At 44.9% G+C, this 16,221-nt stretch overlaps 1 protein-coding gene across 3 annotated transcripts in view; it reads left to right on the top strand.

The window, feature by feature from the left end:
- The first annotated feature begins 2,400 nt into the window (after positions 1 to 2,400).
- Positions 2,401 to 16,221, top strand: part of LOC147727604 (protein NipSnap homolog 3A-like) — a 281,171-nt gene continuing 267,350 nt past the window's right edge. For 2 of the 3 annotated variants that reach the window (XM_086961636.1, XM_086961635.1), the window contains exon 1: positions 2,401 to 2,530. Coding sequence is in view for 1 of the 3 variants with exons in the window: in XM_086961637.1 (XP_086817763.1) it covers positions 2,416 to 2,530 (115 nt within the window). In the remaining 2 variants the exon portion in view is untranslated. The remainder of the gene's footprint in view (positions 2,531 to 16,221) is intronic. The other variant, XM_086961637.1, reaches the window with a different exon arrangement.

Raw genomic sequence — 16,221 nt, 5'->3', positions numbered from 1 at the left:
ATGGTCGCCTGCGGTGATGGGCCATAGAGTTGATGTACACTAGAGCTCTGTGGCTCTGGGATGAGGGTGGAGGTGTGGCATTGGTGAGTAGCAGCCTTGGTAGATTGCAAGGTCTGCGAGCATTATTGGAATGGGAGATCGTTACCTAAAAGGGAATGGGGGGTCCTTACCTTTTTAGAGGTGCCAGTGGCCGGGAATTTACTGACGGTCAGTGGCCGTCTGTAAAGAACTGAATGGCTCAATGAGGACGTCAAGTGGTACAATAGATTTCGGCCAGGGGGCGTGAGGATAGTGACCATTGGCGGGAAGGGTAGCCTGTAATGGGAAGGAGCAGTTTGTAAAACCCATAATATAGGGTGGCGGCGAAAAAGCACTTGGAGCCTAAGATTCCTTAACTAAATTAGGTCAATATGTGGTGGTACCAGTGGCAGAGGATCCAGGGATGGTCCAATACCGTCTGGAGAGTAAGCTGGTGCAACAGATTATAATGGGAAGCCGCGGGGAGGATCACCATTGGGAAGGTCGCCTGAAATAGGAATAAGCAGGTTGTAAAACCCTGTAGTACAGTGTGTGGGGGACAAAAGCGCTTAGAGCGTTGGGTCCTTACCTAAAATGTGTGAATATGCGCCGGTGCCGGTGGCAGGGGCTCCAAGGACGGTCCGATACCATCTTGAGGGAGCTCGGTGGCTTGATGCTGCTGCTGTGTGGGACAAAGTCCAGTGAGTTAAATAGCACGGGATAACGCGGGGGTGAATAGGAGAACTAGACCATCAATTGCGGTGGCCATTTTGGATATTAAAAGCGAGTACCTATGATTTGCTACTACCGTGGTGCTGTGAGTAGAGCCTGATCAAGGCAAGAATTGTGCCAATGGGACAGGGGTCCATGCGAGGGGATTGGAAATATACCCAATAAGAAAAGACCTTAAAAAAATTTGAAAACCACGCTAGTGCAGCACAATTGTTTGAAAGACAGAATATAGCAGGGTAAGCATGGATATAGAGGAAATACTGTTTGTGTATACGGATTTGCAGAAAAAGCATATGCAAATTGAACTGAAGGTGACAGAACATAGTATGGCGGACAAAGGATTTTAGGGACAAACAGGGAAATCACAAGGTAACAGGTGTGCGTCATATATAGGATTTAGGGGACAATCAGGAAAATTACAATTAGAAATTTACAATAAGGTTGTCCAATCCTCATTTCTGTTTAATCCATTTTTTAGGCTCTGGGTACACAAAATCCATTTGAGTTCCTCTTTGTTTAGCAAGCTGCCAATGTCTGCGTCTCTTGGTGGAGGCTTGATCAGGCTGATAATAGTCCATTTTATATCGTCTTCATTGTGCTCAGCATTGCAAAAATGTGTGAGTGTCTGAGTGGAGAAAGCACTCATTACAAGTTTCGGGGTAAATTCCAGTCATTCCGGAAACAGAAGTTTGCACAGGAATCAAAATTCTAACTTGTGAGATAAATTATCGCACCCTTAATATTTTCCTATGACAGACTCTGTCAGGTCAAACCTACCAAAATGTATCTAAGAAAAAGTCCTAAGAAAGCAAAACTTGACGAATTTGGTACTTTTAACATCAATATTGTGTGTTATGTCTCATTTCCAAATGAAGCAGAGGGAATAAAAAGTATTCACTAAAACTGAAAAAATACAATAAATACTTTATTGCAATAAAATGGAATTTACCAGTTGTGGTAAATACCTCATTCCCATACAGCCCAGGTGTTATCGCTGCCTTATTATTAGTTTTATTTGGCATTTATATAGCTCACAAAAGGCCATTAGTAAAGCATCATAGCACTTCTTTTTTGAAGTTATATGGGACTGTGCAGTTATGTAATGGGATACATTATGAATATACACTTTTTTGAAGGATTACAAGTAATAGCTCTTTGGCAACCACAAAAAAATGGATACTTTAAAACGCCGCGCATTAGGTTCTCAAGAAAGTAAGCACCAAAGCATCAAATATATACATCTTATCATTTGATGAAGGAAAAACACACCTCGTCGAACCAGAGTGCCGTAGTTCACACCCCAAACGACATTGTTGTTTCTTTCGAAGCCCTGTAAAGCTGGAGGCCCAGTATTCACAAAGTTGTACGTAAGAAGCCTATGAAGTAGTTTGACGCATTGCGTGCTACTTTTATTCGAGATCTTATGTTTATCAAGCAGCCGTGAAGACACAGTGCACCCGGCCGCATTAGTTGCCACAACACCGCACACACTGCTTCCATTCACAGCGCGAGATGAAAGAATGCAGCATCCATTCAGTAGAGATGAGGCAACATTGACTTCAAGGCAGTAAGTAATGCTATACTTGTTTCCAGGGGCCATCTCCTTGGCGATACGAATCAACAACACCTCAGAATCTCCTTATCTGAAAGGAGGCAACCAGGGCGATGAAATTGATCCGAGCTGCGAGGGCAGGTGACCCGCGGCTCGCGCAGGCCCCGAGCTCGTCCCCAGGTATTCATGCCATGGTAACAGTAGCTGCTTCACAGGCTCCAGCTGCAGGTAAGTGCCACGGGGACGCCTTATAAAACAAATAAAAGACGGGTTCTTATATATCGATTTTTTCCAAGTTCAGCTGTGGCGCATGCTAGTCATTGTTAAAACTGAAGCAAGACTCAGACGCTGGGAAAAACTCAGGTGGTACATCTAATAAGTAATTATTAACAATAACTGAATTCAACGACTGAACCATTGTGCCAGGGGTGCACTGTTGCTGCACTCTTTTAATTCATGTAAACCCTTCTGCATTATTTATTCAACAAGAGCTACGCCTTTATTTGTATTTATCGTTTGTAACTTTTTTTTGTTGCTATGAGGACAATAATGGATGGTGGGCGGTGCGCCATTGCGTGAGGGATGGCAAAGGTGTAATGTAATTGCTAGACGGTTTTCACGCTTGGAATAGTTTACAAATTAAAATGGATATTCCATCCTTAACTGCGCAGCGATGCGCAGGAGGAAACTACAATAAAGCAGGGGGTAGCAAACCAACTATCCCTGGGGGCATATCCACAGAGGCATTTTGGAGTGAGTAAAAATTACTGCTTTGGTATACTGTTACGTACTCTCACATGCGTTTGTGAAACAGTCCTGAACCGTCGAACTCCCTATTATTAAAAGTGCTACGAGGTCACAGCCCTTTTGAGTTGTACTAATTGTATATAAATATTCCCTAAATATGCCCACTTAGGATGTTTTGGGGCTACATTTAAAAAGGCATGTAAGAATACGTAAAATGGTACCACAGTTGCTTGTTTTTATGTACTCCAAATGCCTTTGTAAATAGCCCTTTCTTAAAAGCAGGGTGACTTTTTTGTGGGAATTTTAAACCACACTCAAATGTTTCTGTGAATTGGAAGAGTGTGTGAATTATCGTACAATTTTTGTTAAAGCAGTCTCATATATTTAGGAAAATATACAAAGGTTCATGTTCACAATTTTGTGTAACCTAAAGGAGTGCCCCAAAAGTGGTGAGTGGCTCACTTTTTACTGTAAGACACTGTAATGCTGAATCCAAGTAAATGATTCTGGTACATACACTGGGAAGGTCCATCCTCGAGCCGTGAGGGGACCTCTTCTGGTTCTTTAGGGTGAGGGCACATGGTGACCCTGCACAGCGGAGCCTTCAACATCCAGACAACAGACTGGCACTGGTGTCCTCAACACTGATGCCCCAATAAAGATAACTGATAAAAGTCTAGCAGTGCCCTTGAACTAGATTGAACTGTGACAAACCAGCACAGGAAGCTGATATTTGTTCTACTGTCTTAGTCATTCACTCACTGACATACTCATTTGGGGAGTGAGTGGGAGCATTTATGCATACCGCTTACTTGATAAGGGGCGCCACATATATACAGCTAGGGAAACACAGTCCAGTTCTTCATGAAAATACCGAAAACCTAATACATGAGAAATGGCAATACACTGCTTCTTGTAACCTCCAATCCACAATCCATTTTTTTAAGACAAAGGTTTGCACTTTCTAGTTTGATTTAAAGTCTGCTTGGATCTTGGTATCCCTATATAACATATTGGGGCTGTGATTTGACACTTGGCTTATATGTATATGGCTGGTCTCTGCCTGAACAGACATTGTGGGCAAAAAAGGATGGACTGGAGTGCAGTCCCAAGTATTACTGAACGTATTAGGTGATTGCTGTTATCCTTGAAATATTCTGCTGATGGCCAACATTATAAGGCATAAGCCAAAACATAGTAACAGTTCTAACTGATGTCTCAAAATAGTCAACTGTTTGCTACTCACTTTTACTCTCCTGGTGTAAGTCGTTTAATTCATGTTGAATGAGTCTTTGATTTATGTCTCTTGTTATATGCTTATGACACTCATCTATAAAAGTATACAACGTGTAGAAATTTAGAAATTAAAAATTTACCAGATGTACTTAATAAATACAGACAGAGGTGAAAGTTTGCAATACGCACCAGAAATATTATTACCACCATACAACAAAATCAGAATAAACCTTATTGATATATTAATTAAAACTATTTCAATAAGAACCTAACCAAAAGAAATTAAAAATAATCAAACCCATCCTTAACAACCAAAACTAAAATAATATTAGTTATGGTCTGATTGAAAACTTTTAAAATGTCAATGCTGACAGGACGCAATTAATTCCAGTATTCCGAAGCCCACAAGCTTTACTGCGCCAAAGGTGAAGGAAGTTAACCATATGCTGGTTCATGAAGGAATGTATAAAGTAGTATCAAGAAGAAGTTTGTTCCGATGCTGCCAATTTCAGAAACTTTTGCAAACTGCCGATAAGCGTCCAATTGTTTGTTATTACAAAAGGTCTCGATTGCCTCACTATCCTTGGGGTGCTTAGATATGGAATAAAGTAAAGCGTTTGTGTAGCAGCCAAAGCTGGGAAACATCAAACAATGTGTCCAACACTTTCCTTCACATAATTGCATTGCCTACACCTGCTATCAGGCCTCCTTCTTTTCCACACTTGTTGGATTTCCCTGATATCACATAAGCGAAACGAAAGCAAATATAATCGACTTTCGACCTTACTGGAATGGAACATAGCATAAAGACCTAAAGCTGTCTTGTGCTACAAGTTAAACAAGCATTTGCAATGCAATGCATCTCGCATGTACACAACTTTAAGCTATTGTGTAAATATAAATGTAAATGTGTTTGTATTTTATATAGCGCCTTCTACCCAGAGGTCCCGTAGCACTGTATTCATACCGCTGTGGAACCATTCTTGGCTTTCCTGTGAGATGTCCACTCCTGGGCACCCCCAAGGTGAAGCCAGGCATCCAAGTGCTGCTGGGGCGGTTGACATTCACATTGTAGATGACAATGTAGATGACAATGCCTTTTATTTATGTTTTAAAAAAAATAAAAGGCATTTTAATTTACAATGTCAATAGTTCAAACACCCGTAAATGTGAGACCTATTGCATTGCAAACACTTGTTTAGGTAAAATTGCCTGCCCTTCATCACAACAGAAGCAAGTCTTGCTTTAGGTGAATGGCTCCAGCCCTGCCTTTGCCCCTCATATGAACATTCTGAGCTTGGGGTGTCGGGCTATGGAGGCTGCAGAGGCGGAGCTTGTGCAGTGTTGCTGTCCGGGACCCGAGTGAATTTGAGTCAGGGGGAGAGGAAGGCACAAGCGTACACGTGGGGGCCTGCAAAATAATTAAATAATCAAACAGAGCTGCTAAAATGAGAGCGGACTGCGCTGCAATTTAATTAAATAAACAAGTGTGCCCGCTAAAGTGAAAGCGGATCGCTTTGCATGCAAATGAATTCATTAAAGAAACGCGGCCGCTAAAGTGAAAGCGGACCGTGCTGTAAATAAAAAAAAACATTAAACATAATAGTGCTCACAGCCAAGATAAAGCAGACCATGTAACATGATGAGTACAAGGTCCAGTCATCATGGGCAGTAACAAATGGTGACAAGGCGGTACCAAAGAGGGACTAACAACCCTATTTACTAATCAGAAGCCAGCATGTAAGAATGACAATGAGACAAAGCCAATGACAAATATGGGCGGTGAGTGGGCTGGGCTTCCCTAATACAGCATGCCTCACAGAGCGAGCAGCGCATGCGTGCTGCCGCTAGGCTTGACCTAAAAACAGGCTGTTACGTTTCATTTTTCTGAAGCTGTCCTGGTCCCTAAAAATGCTAGAATGCAAACTACTTAATTTCAGAAAAAATAGTCTCCACCATTCAGGGTTCTCGTAATTGTAAATCATCCAAGGACTAACCCCTCTCACACGGGCGAGTGCCCTGTGCTCCCCAGCCGATACATGCACCCCACCTTCCCTTGCTTTCTTAGATGAACCAAGTCTCTGATGGTGCAAAAAAGGCCACAGCTTCTCTTCATTCACATATTGACTTGATCGCAGGTTACGGAAATGGGTGGCAGACTCTGGGCTTTAGTGCTACAGTGGTCAGGGCCCAATGTTGATAGTGACACATGCCACATAATTGGCTACACCCAGAAGCCATTGCGAAGTACAAGTTTAAGTAGTTGATAGAGGACTATGCCTTCCTAATGAGTTTATCATGAATGGAATCATTTCCAGACATCGATGATCAAAGGGCCGCCATGACATCCTCAACAGAGCAAACATACTCAAACTGATAGAGGGGATCCCTGGATTCATGGGCTTAGTATCGGATGAAATCGAGGCTATCGAGTTCCTCCCACCAAGAGGAACGCAACCATCGGAGGTAACTCTGGTGACATTCAAGGAGGCAAAGTGGGCCTCCACGTTTTTGAACAACAAACCAACCTTAAGGGAATGGGGTATTCGAGTCTACCCATACTCTTTGCCGGGCTACCCAATCACACTCCTCAACCAACTACCATCACCTAAAAAAACTAGGACACCAAGGCAGAACGGTCAAGAAAAAACCTACTCAATTCTAAAAAATGCCTTAGGGCCAGAAGAAGACTGCAACATCCAATCCAGAGATGTAGCCACCAAAGACATTGGCCAAAGATGGGACTGGCTCCCAGCAATTTTATCAAATAAAAGCCACGAATGACCAGCTAATCCTATGATCATGCCAATCGGCACAAAAATTCCAGCTCAGCCACCACAGTCAGGAGCAGCATCCAACTCACCATCAGAACAAATTACCCTACTATGCTCCTGGAACATAAGCGGCTTACACCAAAAAATTGGGGACCCAGACACGCAATCTTTCTTGGGGAACCACTCAGTAATAGCACTACAGGAAACCTGGGCCTTACAGGGGTGTCCAGTGCTCGGGTTCACTGAGACATGGAATCCAGCAACCAGGGACAGTCGCTTTGGCCACTCGAAAGGCGGGCTGGCAACTTATGTATCAAACTCTATAAAAGCCCGAATAACACAATGGCCCCTTAAGGAAGACTGGATCCTAGCGGTCAAGATCGATCCCTGGCGGAAACACCGTCCCCTCTTTCTCTTAAATGTGTACATCAACCCCAGTACACGCACAAAAAAGGTCCATCTGGCTCGTCTAACTGAGATTATGAACGATTTAGCCACGGACCAACCCAATTCAGACTGCATAGTTACTGGGGACTTTAACACCTACCTATTTCAGGGGAACGTAGCAGATAATGATGGCCCCCCTCTAATACAAATCATCGAGGCCACAAAGCAAACTAAACCGCTCATACAAACCCAAACTAATCTAGGCGACCTATGCGTGAGCCAATTTTATAGTGCAGGTTATCTTGTTATCAACGGCAGAACACCGGGGGACACTCCACCAAAGTGGACATGGACAAACGGCTCAAAGCAATCGCATCTGGATTACACAATCTGCACCGCACCCCTGTTAAATTGTATCATTGACTTTAGAATACACCCAAGAATTGAAAGTGATCACAGGCCCCAGGTCACAGTCTTCAACATAAACCCAGAGTATCACAAAAAGGCACCATCGACACTTCAGGGAACTTACACAGAAAACTTAAAGCGCCTAAAGTGGACTGAAGAAATCAGCTCGAATATTCTTCAGGCAAGCTCGGGAATAATAAGACTGGGCCAGGAGCATGAGGCCAGTCCAACTGAACAATGGTCCATGTTATGCTCCCATCTGATTCATCTGTTCCCTGCAAGGCATCAAGCCCAAAGGGCAACCTCAACGCATCAATTTACATTATCTCAGACAACGAAGTCACTAAAGAAAGCGAGAAATAAGGCCCTGCGGGCACTGGCCAAATTCCCAGGAAACAGTGATTGCATATCCAATTATCAAACCTCACAAAAATCACTCATGCGAGCGATTAAAAAGGACAAATGGGCACATGAAAACCAATTCTGGAGTAAACTGGTGTGGGAAAGTAAGCAAAAAAATTCGAGGAAATTCTGGGCGCTTATTAACCGCACCAGCTTAGGAACAGTGTGTACGGGGTCGGCTAATATCCCGGAATCAGACTGGGCAAATTTCCTGTTCGATCACTTTAAGTCTCCTGATTATCCAAGCCCTATTGGAAACACCACCGTAATTGAGACCAGCCAAGGGCATGGTCCTTCGTGGAGTATAACACATGAAAAGGTCTCGAATCTATTGTCAAAAGCAAGATCTGACGGGGCGCCAGGCCCAAACGGCCTGCCACAAACTTTGTTTAAATCAGATATTACCCTCTGGTCAGGAACATTGGCCAATCTCTTCAATTACGCATTAAGAACAGCCACAATCCCAGAGTCATGGCGGGGAGCCATAATACACCCAATTTATAAATCTGGATCTCATGCACACCCGAGCAACTATAGACTCATTGCCCTCCTGGACATTGAAGCAAAACATTATGCAGGTCTTCTATTAGAGGACCTAAGGTTATGGGTAAAGGACAACAAGCTTTTGCCAATGAACCAGACAGGGTTTGTGGCACACTCAGGAACCCGTACTAACTTGCTAGCAATAACAACTGTAGTCGACAGGGCAGTTACAACCTCAAGATTAGTTCATTGCTGCTTTGTCGACTTCAAAGCAGCATTCGATAGAGTCCCCAGGGAGGCCCTATGGGCCAAACTAAAGATGTGGGGGATTCCAGAGAAACTACTAGAGGGAATAATCCAGCTCCACACTAGGACGTGGGTGCGGGTGAAGCTGGGGACCGGCACACATCTCTCACGTAAAATAATGACAACTAGAGGAGTGAAGCAGGGATGTGTGCTGGCCCCTCTCCTTTTTAACTTATTTGTAGCAGATCTGTCAGCGGTCCTAGACGACACTAATAGTCACTCTCCGAAGGTGGGTGGCATGACTCTAAGCAATCTTTTATATGCCGACGACCTGGCTCTCTTTAGTTTAACCAGGGTAGGGTTACAAAGACTCCTCGATAAACTGTTTGATTATACGATCAGCAACCAACTCGAGGTTAACCTAAAGAAAACGCAAGTAGTTACATTCGGTAAGAAACGACACACAGGGGGCGGCTGGTCATTCAATAATGTTAGTTTAGAAATTGGCCAGTCCTATAAATACCTAGGCGTCCACCTGGACTCAAAATGTAGCTACAAAAAACAGCGTAGAGAGATCGGAGTTAAAGCAGTGACCCTAATGGTGTCACTAGGCAAACTTTCAAAAGATCTTTCCGGTCCAACCTTAGCTCCCCTTTTGGAGGTAATGAGAGCAAAGGTTGGCCCCACTTTATCCTACGGTGTTGAGATTTTCAGTGGTAAAATGAACACAACCCTGAACCAACAGACCACTAAAGTTTACAAAGGGGTGCTCCGGTTGCCAAAGACCGCCTCTGCAGCGCAGATCAGGTTGGAGATGGGGCTAATAAACTATGAGGCCTCAGCCACTGGGGCTTACCTTAACCTGTGTCACAAGTTAAGACAAGCTGAGCCAGGTACTTTAGAATCCCTAGTCTGGCAAGAAATCAGCCAGATAAATCCGGGGGGTTTGTACGGACGACTCTTTACAGATGCCATTAACCAAATGTCAGCAAGCGATTTGTGGGCCCTAAACCCAGGCCAGATAGCATTTAAAAAAGCTATAAAAAAATGTGTGAGAATGATTTCTTGTCTCACTGACAAAGCACTTTTTCTGAAACGTAGCCATGCCTGGGTCACTATAAATTCCTACAGACACCCAGTCCCAGCCTGCTATCTGGCCAGCACATATCCACTATACCTGAAACGCGGCTTTATTGCCATCAGACTGGGTGACTGGCGTTTCTTGCAGGACTTACCATCATGGCGACGTACATCGGAAGATCTCTCTTGTAGAGGGTGTGGGGAAACGGCGGAAACCATGTTGCATGTAAGTTGCCTTTGCCCAGCCCTTAACACAGAACGCAGGTCCGGATTAAAATTAGAATGGAATAGGCTGGGGGTTCGGTCCTGCAGGCAAGCCATCATGGCAGCTCTGAACCCGGAAAACACAGTGCTAAACATAAAATTTATAAAATTTATCCAGCGAGCTTATCACATCTTCAACTTAAGGAGACCATGCTAAAGTGCTCAATCTTTCTTTTCTCACCGAAAACAGTATTAACTGGCATTATTCTCAGCAACGTTAGACATAATTTGGTTATATCCAATGCAATCTGGCGCCTTGTTTCAATTTTTGTGATTTTAATATACACTATGAGATAAAATCCTTGTTTTTATAATGTTTGTTAATGGATCGTGCCTTTATATCTACACTTGTGTTGTTACTCCTAGAAGTTTTTATTCTAATATTCGGTCAGGCTGTGAATCTGTAAATTCTTTTAAAGATATGTTTTATATCTAAATAAAGATTATTATTATTATTATTACATCGATGATCACTTCCAAACATGGTGTGTTTATTTCGAAATTTCACACATGAAGCAAAAAACAGCCGACACACATAACGTCATTATTGCCCCAATTTGTCTGTAGCTCAAATTCAGTAGTTCTTTGTCCATAACAACGCCTTGTGACAGTGCCCTGAGTGAATGTCCCTTCCAGTGTCTAGCACATCTCCTGCGGCTTCTAGGCTACACCTTGCTGTCAAGTGTTGTGGGCGGCCCTTGTGCATGACCTCGGCTGCAAGTGCTATGTCTGCCCTGTGCTGACCCCATGCTGACCCATTGCATGTTCCATGTACCCCTGCCGTAAGGCATCTCAAGGCACGTGCTTCAGCAGCTCCACCTTTGGCTATTGCGCTCCTTCTGATATCCCTTTGTGCTGTCCCTGCCACGCTACCTGTGATTTGACGACCTCAAGCAGCTCCCCCACATGCTCGCATCATGATGCTCCCTAGCTGCAGACTAATAACTCAAGATCCTCCACGGTGTTGAAGAGGAATAGGCCCATACCCACTTCCGACAAGTGCAACCCGTCTGGTTCATGGTATCTTTGTGTGTTAAGAATAACAAGGCCATGCCTTACGCCATCCCACCCATTCGCCTTGCACACTCAGGACATAGTGATGTTTAATGTCTTCCTCGACCTTTCCACTGCTGCGTTTTCCAAGGTCCCCCTCCAAACGACTTGTGGTATGATCTCAGATCATATTAGCTCTGCTGGTCTTATAAGTCGTGCGACTGCTGCCAGTCCCACTGTCATGGCCCTAATTAAATCCCTGCTCCCAAGGTTGGCTAAGTCATTCCCTCCCAGATGTACCACTACAGCATCAGGTTTCCCTCGAGTTTCATTGCATCTTGCCCGGTTGTCAGTAGGTGTTCCTAATGCATTTGCAGACTGCCCCTCCATGAGAACTTCGTGTTGCACAGCCACATTCCTTCATTAGTCCTCCGTGCCGCCACCGACCGATGTGCTCTGGCGATCAACTTATGCCATAGGATCCACACCCTGTGCATCTGACCGGGGAACCTGTCATGATGGAGAAAGCTTAAATTAAGCTAAGTCGAATATAGCCCTGAAAGGACCCTGACACCCCCCGGTCCATCTGTTTGATGCGTTCCCCCTCCAGGCCGCTGCCCGCTGCCGCCATGGCGGCACCTATGCAAAAGAAATGTGAAAATTCTTCCGGTGGGAGCCCCGCTGCCCTAATGGCCATTCTAAGGATGGCGTTAAATTGACAATGGCTAAGGTATGAGCCCTCCTCATAGCAGAAAAGAGACTGCTCACCCTGGGCTGAGTTCTTTAGGTAATCGTGCATGCAGCAAATAAGGCAGCAGTCACTCTCCATGAAGCAATGCTGGCATGTGTGCATGCCCCCGCCCTACTGATCTGTCTTTGATCTACGCAGATATATGGTCATGGCACTGTTCTCCATATGCAGGTCACTCCTTCTTAAGCAGGCCAGCCAGGGGTTGAATCTGGCAGGGGCCACTATTTCACTGACTCTGTAGGCCCGAAGAACGCCAGGGAGAATGCCGCTCCAAAGAGCGACAGCTCATGCCTCTTCGTGCAGATGTTTTGAAGTTCCTTGAACACCTATGGTAAGGTGCCGAAACATATGGGGTGCCTCCTGTCCTGCTGCTTAGGTTGCAGGCACTCCCATCCCTTCATGAATTACCTACAGTAGAATGTGCCAGCTGGATCGCTTATGCCCGCTAATTTCGCGCAGTAACAAACCGCACTAATGTGAGTTTGCGCACATGATCTAGTCTTACTTTTGGAGAAGGCCCACTGTATATATATATACCCCTATATAAGGTTTGACAAGGGTGACCCCATAATTTTAGAGAACCTGGAGTACTAAGCTATATTGTAAAAAACAATGGTTGACTAAGATTGAAATTGTCATAATAAACAAAGAGGGATTACTCGTAGTAGCAGACCGAGAGTACATCTTACTTTATACCGTACCGAGGCATACCATATAGGCAGGTTTATTTTGCAATTCATTTATTCTTTTCATATTTACGATATAAAAAACATTTTACTCTTATAGAAGGTCCAGTGCTCATGCTTATAGTGAAAGAAAGTGCAGTGGGGTTAAAAAGCATAAAAACTAAGTGCATCGCAATTAAAAAGACATATGACTCCTTTTTGATTATTTTACCAATATGTTAAGAGTCTATATAGGTCTCTTGTTGGTGGCATTTCGACCTAGTTTAATGAAAGGTCATCATCAAGACGAGTGCCCGGTATGTGGTATCAAGGAGGATGGCCGGAATTCTTTTTATGTAGGATCATAAAATGGAATACAAAGGTGTTCTTTTGTAAGGAATAATCCCTTATTAATTGAGGAAATTGAAGTGTATTTAAGGAGGAAAGGGTCTGAAGTGTCAAATGGCCTTCAGAAAGGACTGTTGATACTGCTTTCAGGTCCAGACCCTGGAACCAAAATTGAGCTCCCCAAGGTGGTCGAAGTTTGAGGGACACGTCGCCACTTGTCAAGAGATAATGTCCACTCATGGGATGCGGCCTTCTACATATTTAGGGGTCATGCAGGTTTTCAAATGGGGCCTCAGCATTAGGTGGACGTGTGAAATCAAGTCATCCAATATGTACCCAGGAAGTATACATGATTAGAGTAGGGGAAGTGAGCCCATCATGCAACAGGAAACTAATACGGGCTGCGAAGCAAAACCAATTGGAGTCTGAAACTAATCAGGGAGTCATACTCGGCAACAGCCTGAATAAGAGAAACAGCACAGCTTCTGTCCATGAACCCTGTCCTGTTTGAGTCTGAATTAAGGACATCTACTCGGCAGCAATCCGAGAGTCTACGACAGCAGGGGTTCTGTGCGAGCAGCCGCTCGAGTCGGTCTGGTGTGTTCTGGCAGTCCCTCTTTGTTTATTACAATGATTATACATTGTATAATGTCTCCACATCCCTACTGGACACTTGGTCAATTCTTTAGGCACCAGTTATCACCATAAAAGTCTGCCAGCGCTTATCGTACTTAGTCACTGTCTTGCGGGCTAATGCACTGTTCACCAGCATGCACAAGTCCACAGCTCTTGTGGTATCACTGTCCCGTCGCAATACGAGAGTTGTGTCAATTCCCTGAATCTCTTCCACTGAAAACGAGACACAGTGTCAGCCACCGTATTCTTAATTCAAGGAATATGCTTGGCCCTGACCACAATATTAGCCCCAAGCTGGTACCCTACCAACTGCCTCAGAAAGCGGGACATTATTGGGCAATGCGCCATCCCCAAATTGAAAGCTTGGAACACAGCATGGTTGTCCACCCATAATGTAATGTGCTTGTTGGCTAAATGTTCCTCCAATATAGAGAAGGAGACTATGATTGGGAAGAGTTCTAGCACTGCCAGCTTCTTGGTGATCCCCTTCTCATGCCAACTTGTCTGCCAGCGGGCCACCACCAATGCTGAGCCCAAGATGACTCAAGGCCATCGCCCCCTGCTGCATCAGTAAATAGCTGCTCTGCCATTCCCGCCAGATCAAGGTTCCATTGAAGTCAGCTAGGAATGTTGCCCATTGCAACAAATTCTCCTTTACCCTTATGCCAGTCTGACCATGTGCTACCTCTTTGTCAGCCCTCTTTTCAACCAGGTCAGTTACCAGGCAAATGGCATCCCTGCTGCTATCACTCAGTTAGCAAAGTTATGTTTGCCTACGAGATGTTGAATATTCCCCAGCGTAGCTTTCTTTATCCCCAGCATTCCCTTTATTGTGTGCTGCAGGTCTTCTACTTCCACAGCTGACAGACTGCACGGGTCCTGCATGGTATCTAACTCAATGCCATGGAAGAACAGGTGTGTGGTAGGGCCTTCCATCGTTTCTTGGGCCAGGAGCACCCTCAGCTCTTCAGACAAAGCCAGAAGCTGCCCCAACAGCCCCTCACACTCAGTAGAGCTCGGTTTACCAATGAACAAAAGATCATCCAGGTAATGAATACACATCCCTGCTGGGTGACGTTCCCCCACGGCTCATTCAAGAAAGCTGCGAAAGTCCTTGAAGTAAGCACAGAAGACTACACACCCCATTAGCAGGCACATATCGTGGTAATAGTCCTCCCCAGTTGAAAACCTATCAGGGGCTAACTTTCTGGGTGCACAGGCAGCAAGCAGAATGCTTATTCACTGTCGGCCTTGGTCAGCATGAACCCTTTTCCGTTTGCTGATATGGTCTATAGCATCATCAATGGTGGCCTAGGATACCGAACAGCTGGCTTGGTCCAGCCAGTCATTGACCGACTCCCTGGCTGGGTGAAACAGGTGGTGAATGAGTCGAAGCTGACTGTGCTCCTTCTTGGTTACCAACCCCCAACGCCGGCACCACAGAATTGCTGCACGGGATTGGGCAAAGGGACCAGCGGCGTGCCCTAGATGAACCTCCTTGTCTACTTTTATCTCTGCCATGGGCAGATTGTCCCTCACTGACTACAATTTCTGGCTAAAACAGGGGTCCGGGGCAATATGATGAGATTTTAAACCCTATCAAGAAACCTTCTGCGAACAACTGTTTCTCTCTAGCTGCTTAACCATTTCAGCAATGTTGCAGTTTTTATAGTTGTGGGCAAATGGGTGGGGGACCTAACCTCTGCTTCGGGTGCCCCTGCCCACATTCTCCTATATTTTGTTGCTGGAGTACTTGGCGTCCCCATGCCCCTTGGGCGTCTTGCATTCAATGGCTGGATGTGCCCCCGCAGTTGCTGCAGGCATGCCTAAACTTACAAGATGACCTTACTTTCAATCATCCCTGTCGTGCCTCCATCATGCTGTGTTATGGCTTTTTCCAGCTTTCACTCCTGAATCGGCCCTTGGTTTGCTATTATGGGGAATCCCCACCTGCCTCCCTTTTTTTTTCTGTCCCCTAGAAACGAGATTCCTTTCTTCTGACTCCCTCCCTGGTCACCACGATATGGGTAGTATACCGTTCTACATCCTGGTGGTCCCAGTTAATGCATGACCAGGTTTGCATTTTTACCCTGATACCCTCATCATACAAAAGCCAGTCATCCCCTTGATATTTCAGTTGTGGCTCGTGCACTTTCTGCTCATACAAAAACAGGCCCATCACGCTCTGCAGGAACTTCTTCACAAACATGCTAGCTAAGGTTCTGAAGGCCCGGAGCCAATTCTCAATGTTACGCTCCCTCTCTGCTTTCTTCTCCTTCTTCTCCTTATCTTTCTTATCCTGCACTGTCAGGTCTAATCCTGCCTAGCGTACTTCTAACAGTGAGAAAATGCCTATGTTTTCCTGGCTCCAGATCTTCTCCTTGACCGCTAGTGGGATGAGGCTAGCCAAGCCAGTCTGCCTGGCTATGACTGGTGGGTACCTGGTGTGGGCCTTAACTTAAATACTCACTGGTGGGCTTACCTTCACCCCCTGAGACT

Source organism: Lissotriton vulgaris, chromosome 3_1 (assembly GCF_964263255.1).
Source record: "Lissotriton vulgaris chromosome 3_1, aLisVul1.2, whole genome shotgun sequence".
Classification (NCBI taxonomy): Eukaryota; Metazoa; Chordata; class Amphibia; order Caudata; family Salamandridae; genus Lissotriton; species Lissotriton vulgaris.
Note: the sequence above shows the minus strand (reverse complement) of the source record. Positions and strands in the feature narration are given on the sequence as shown.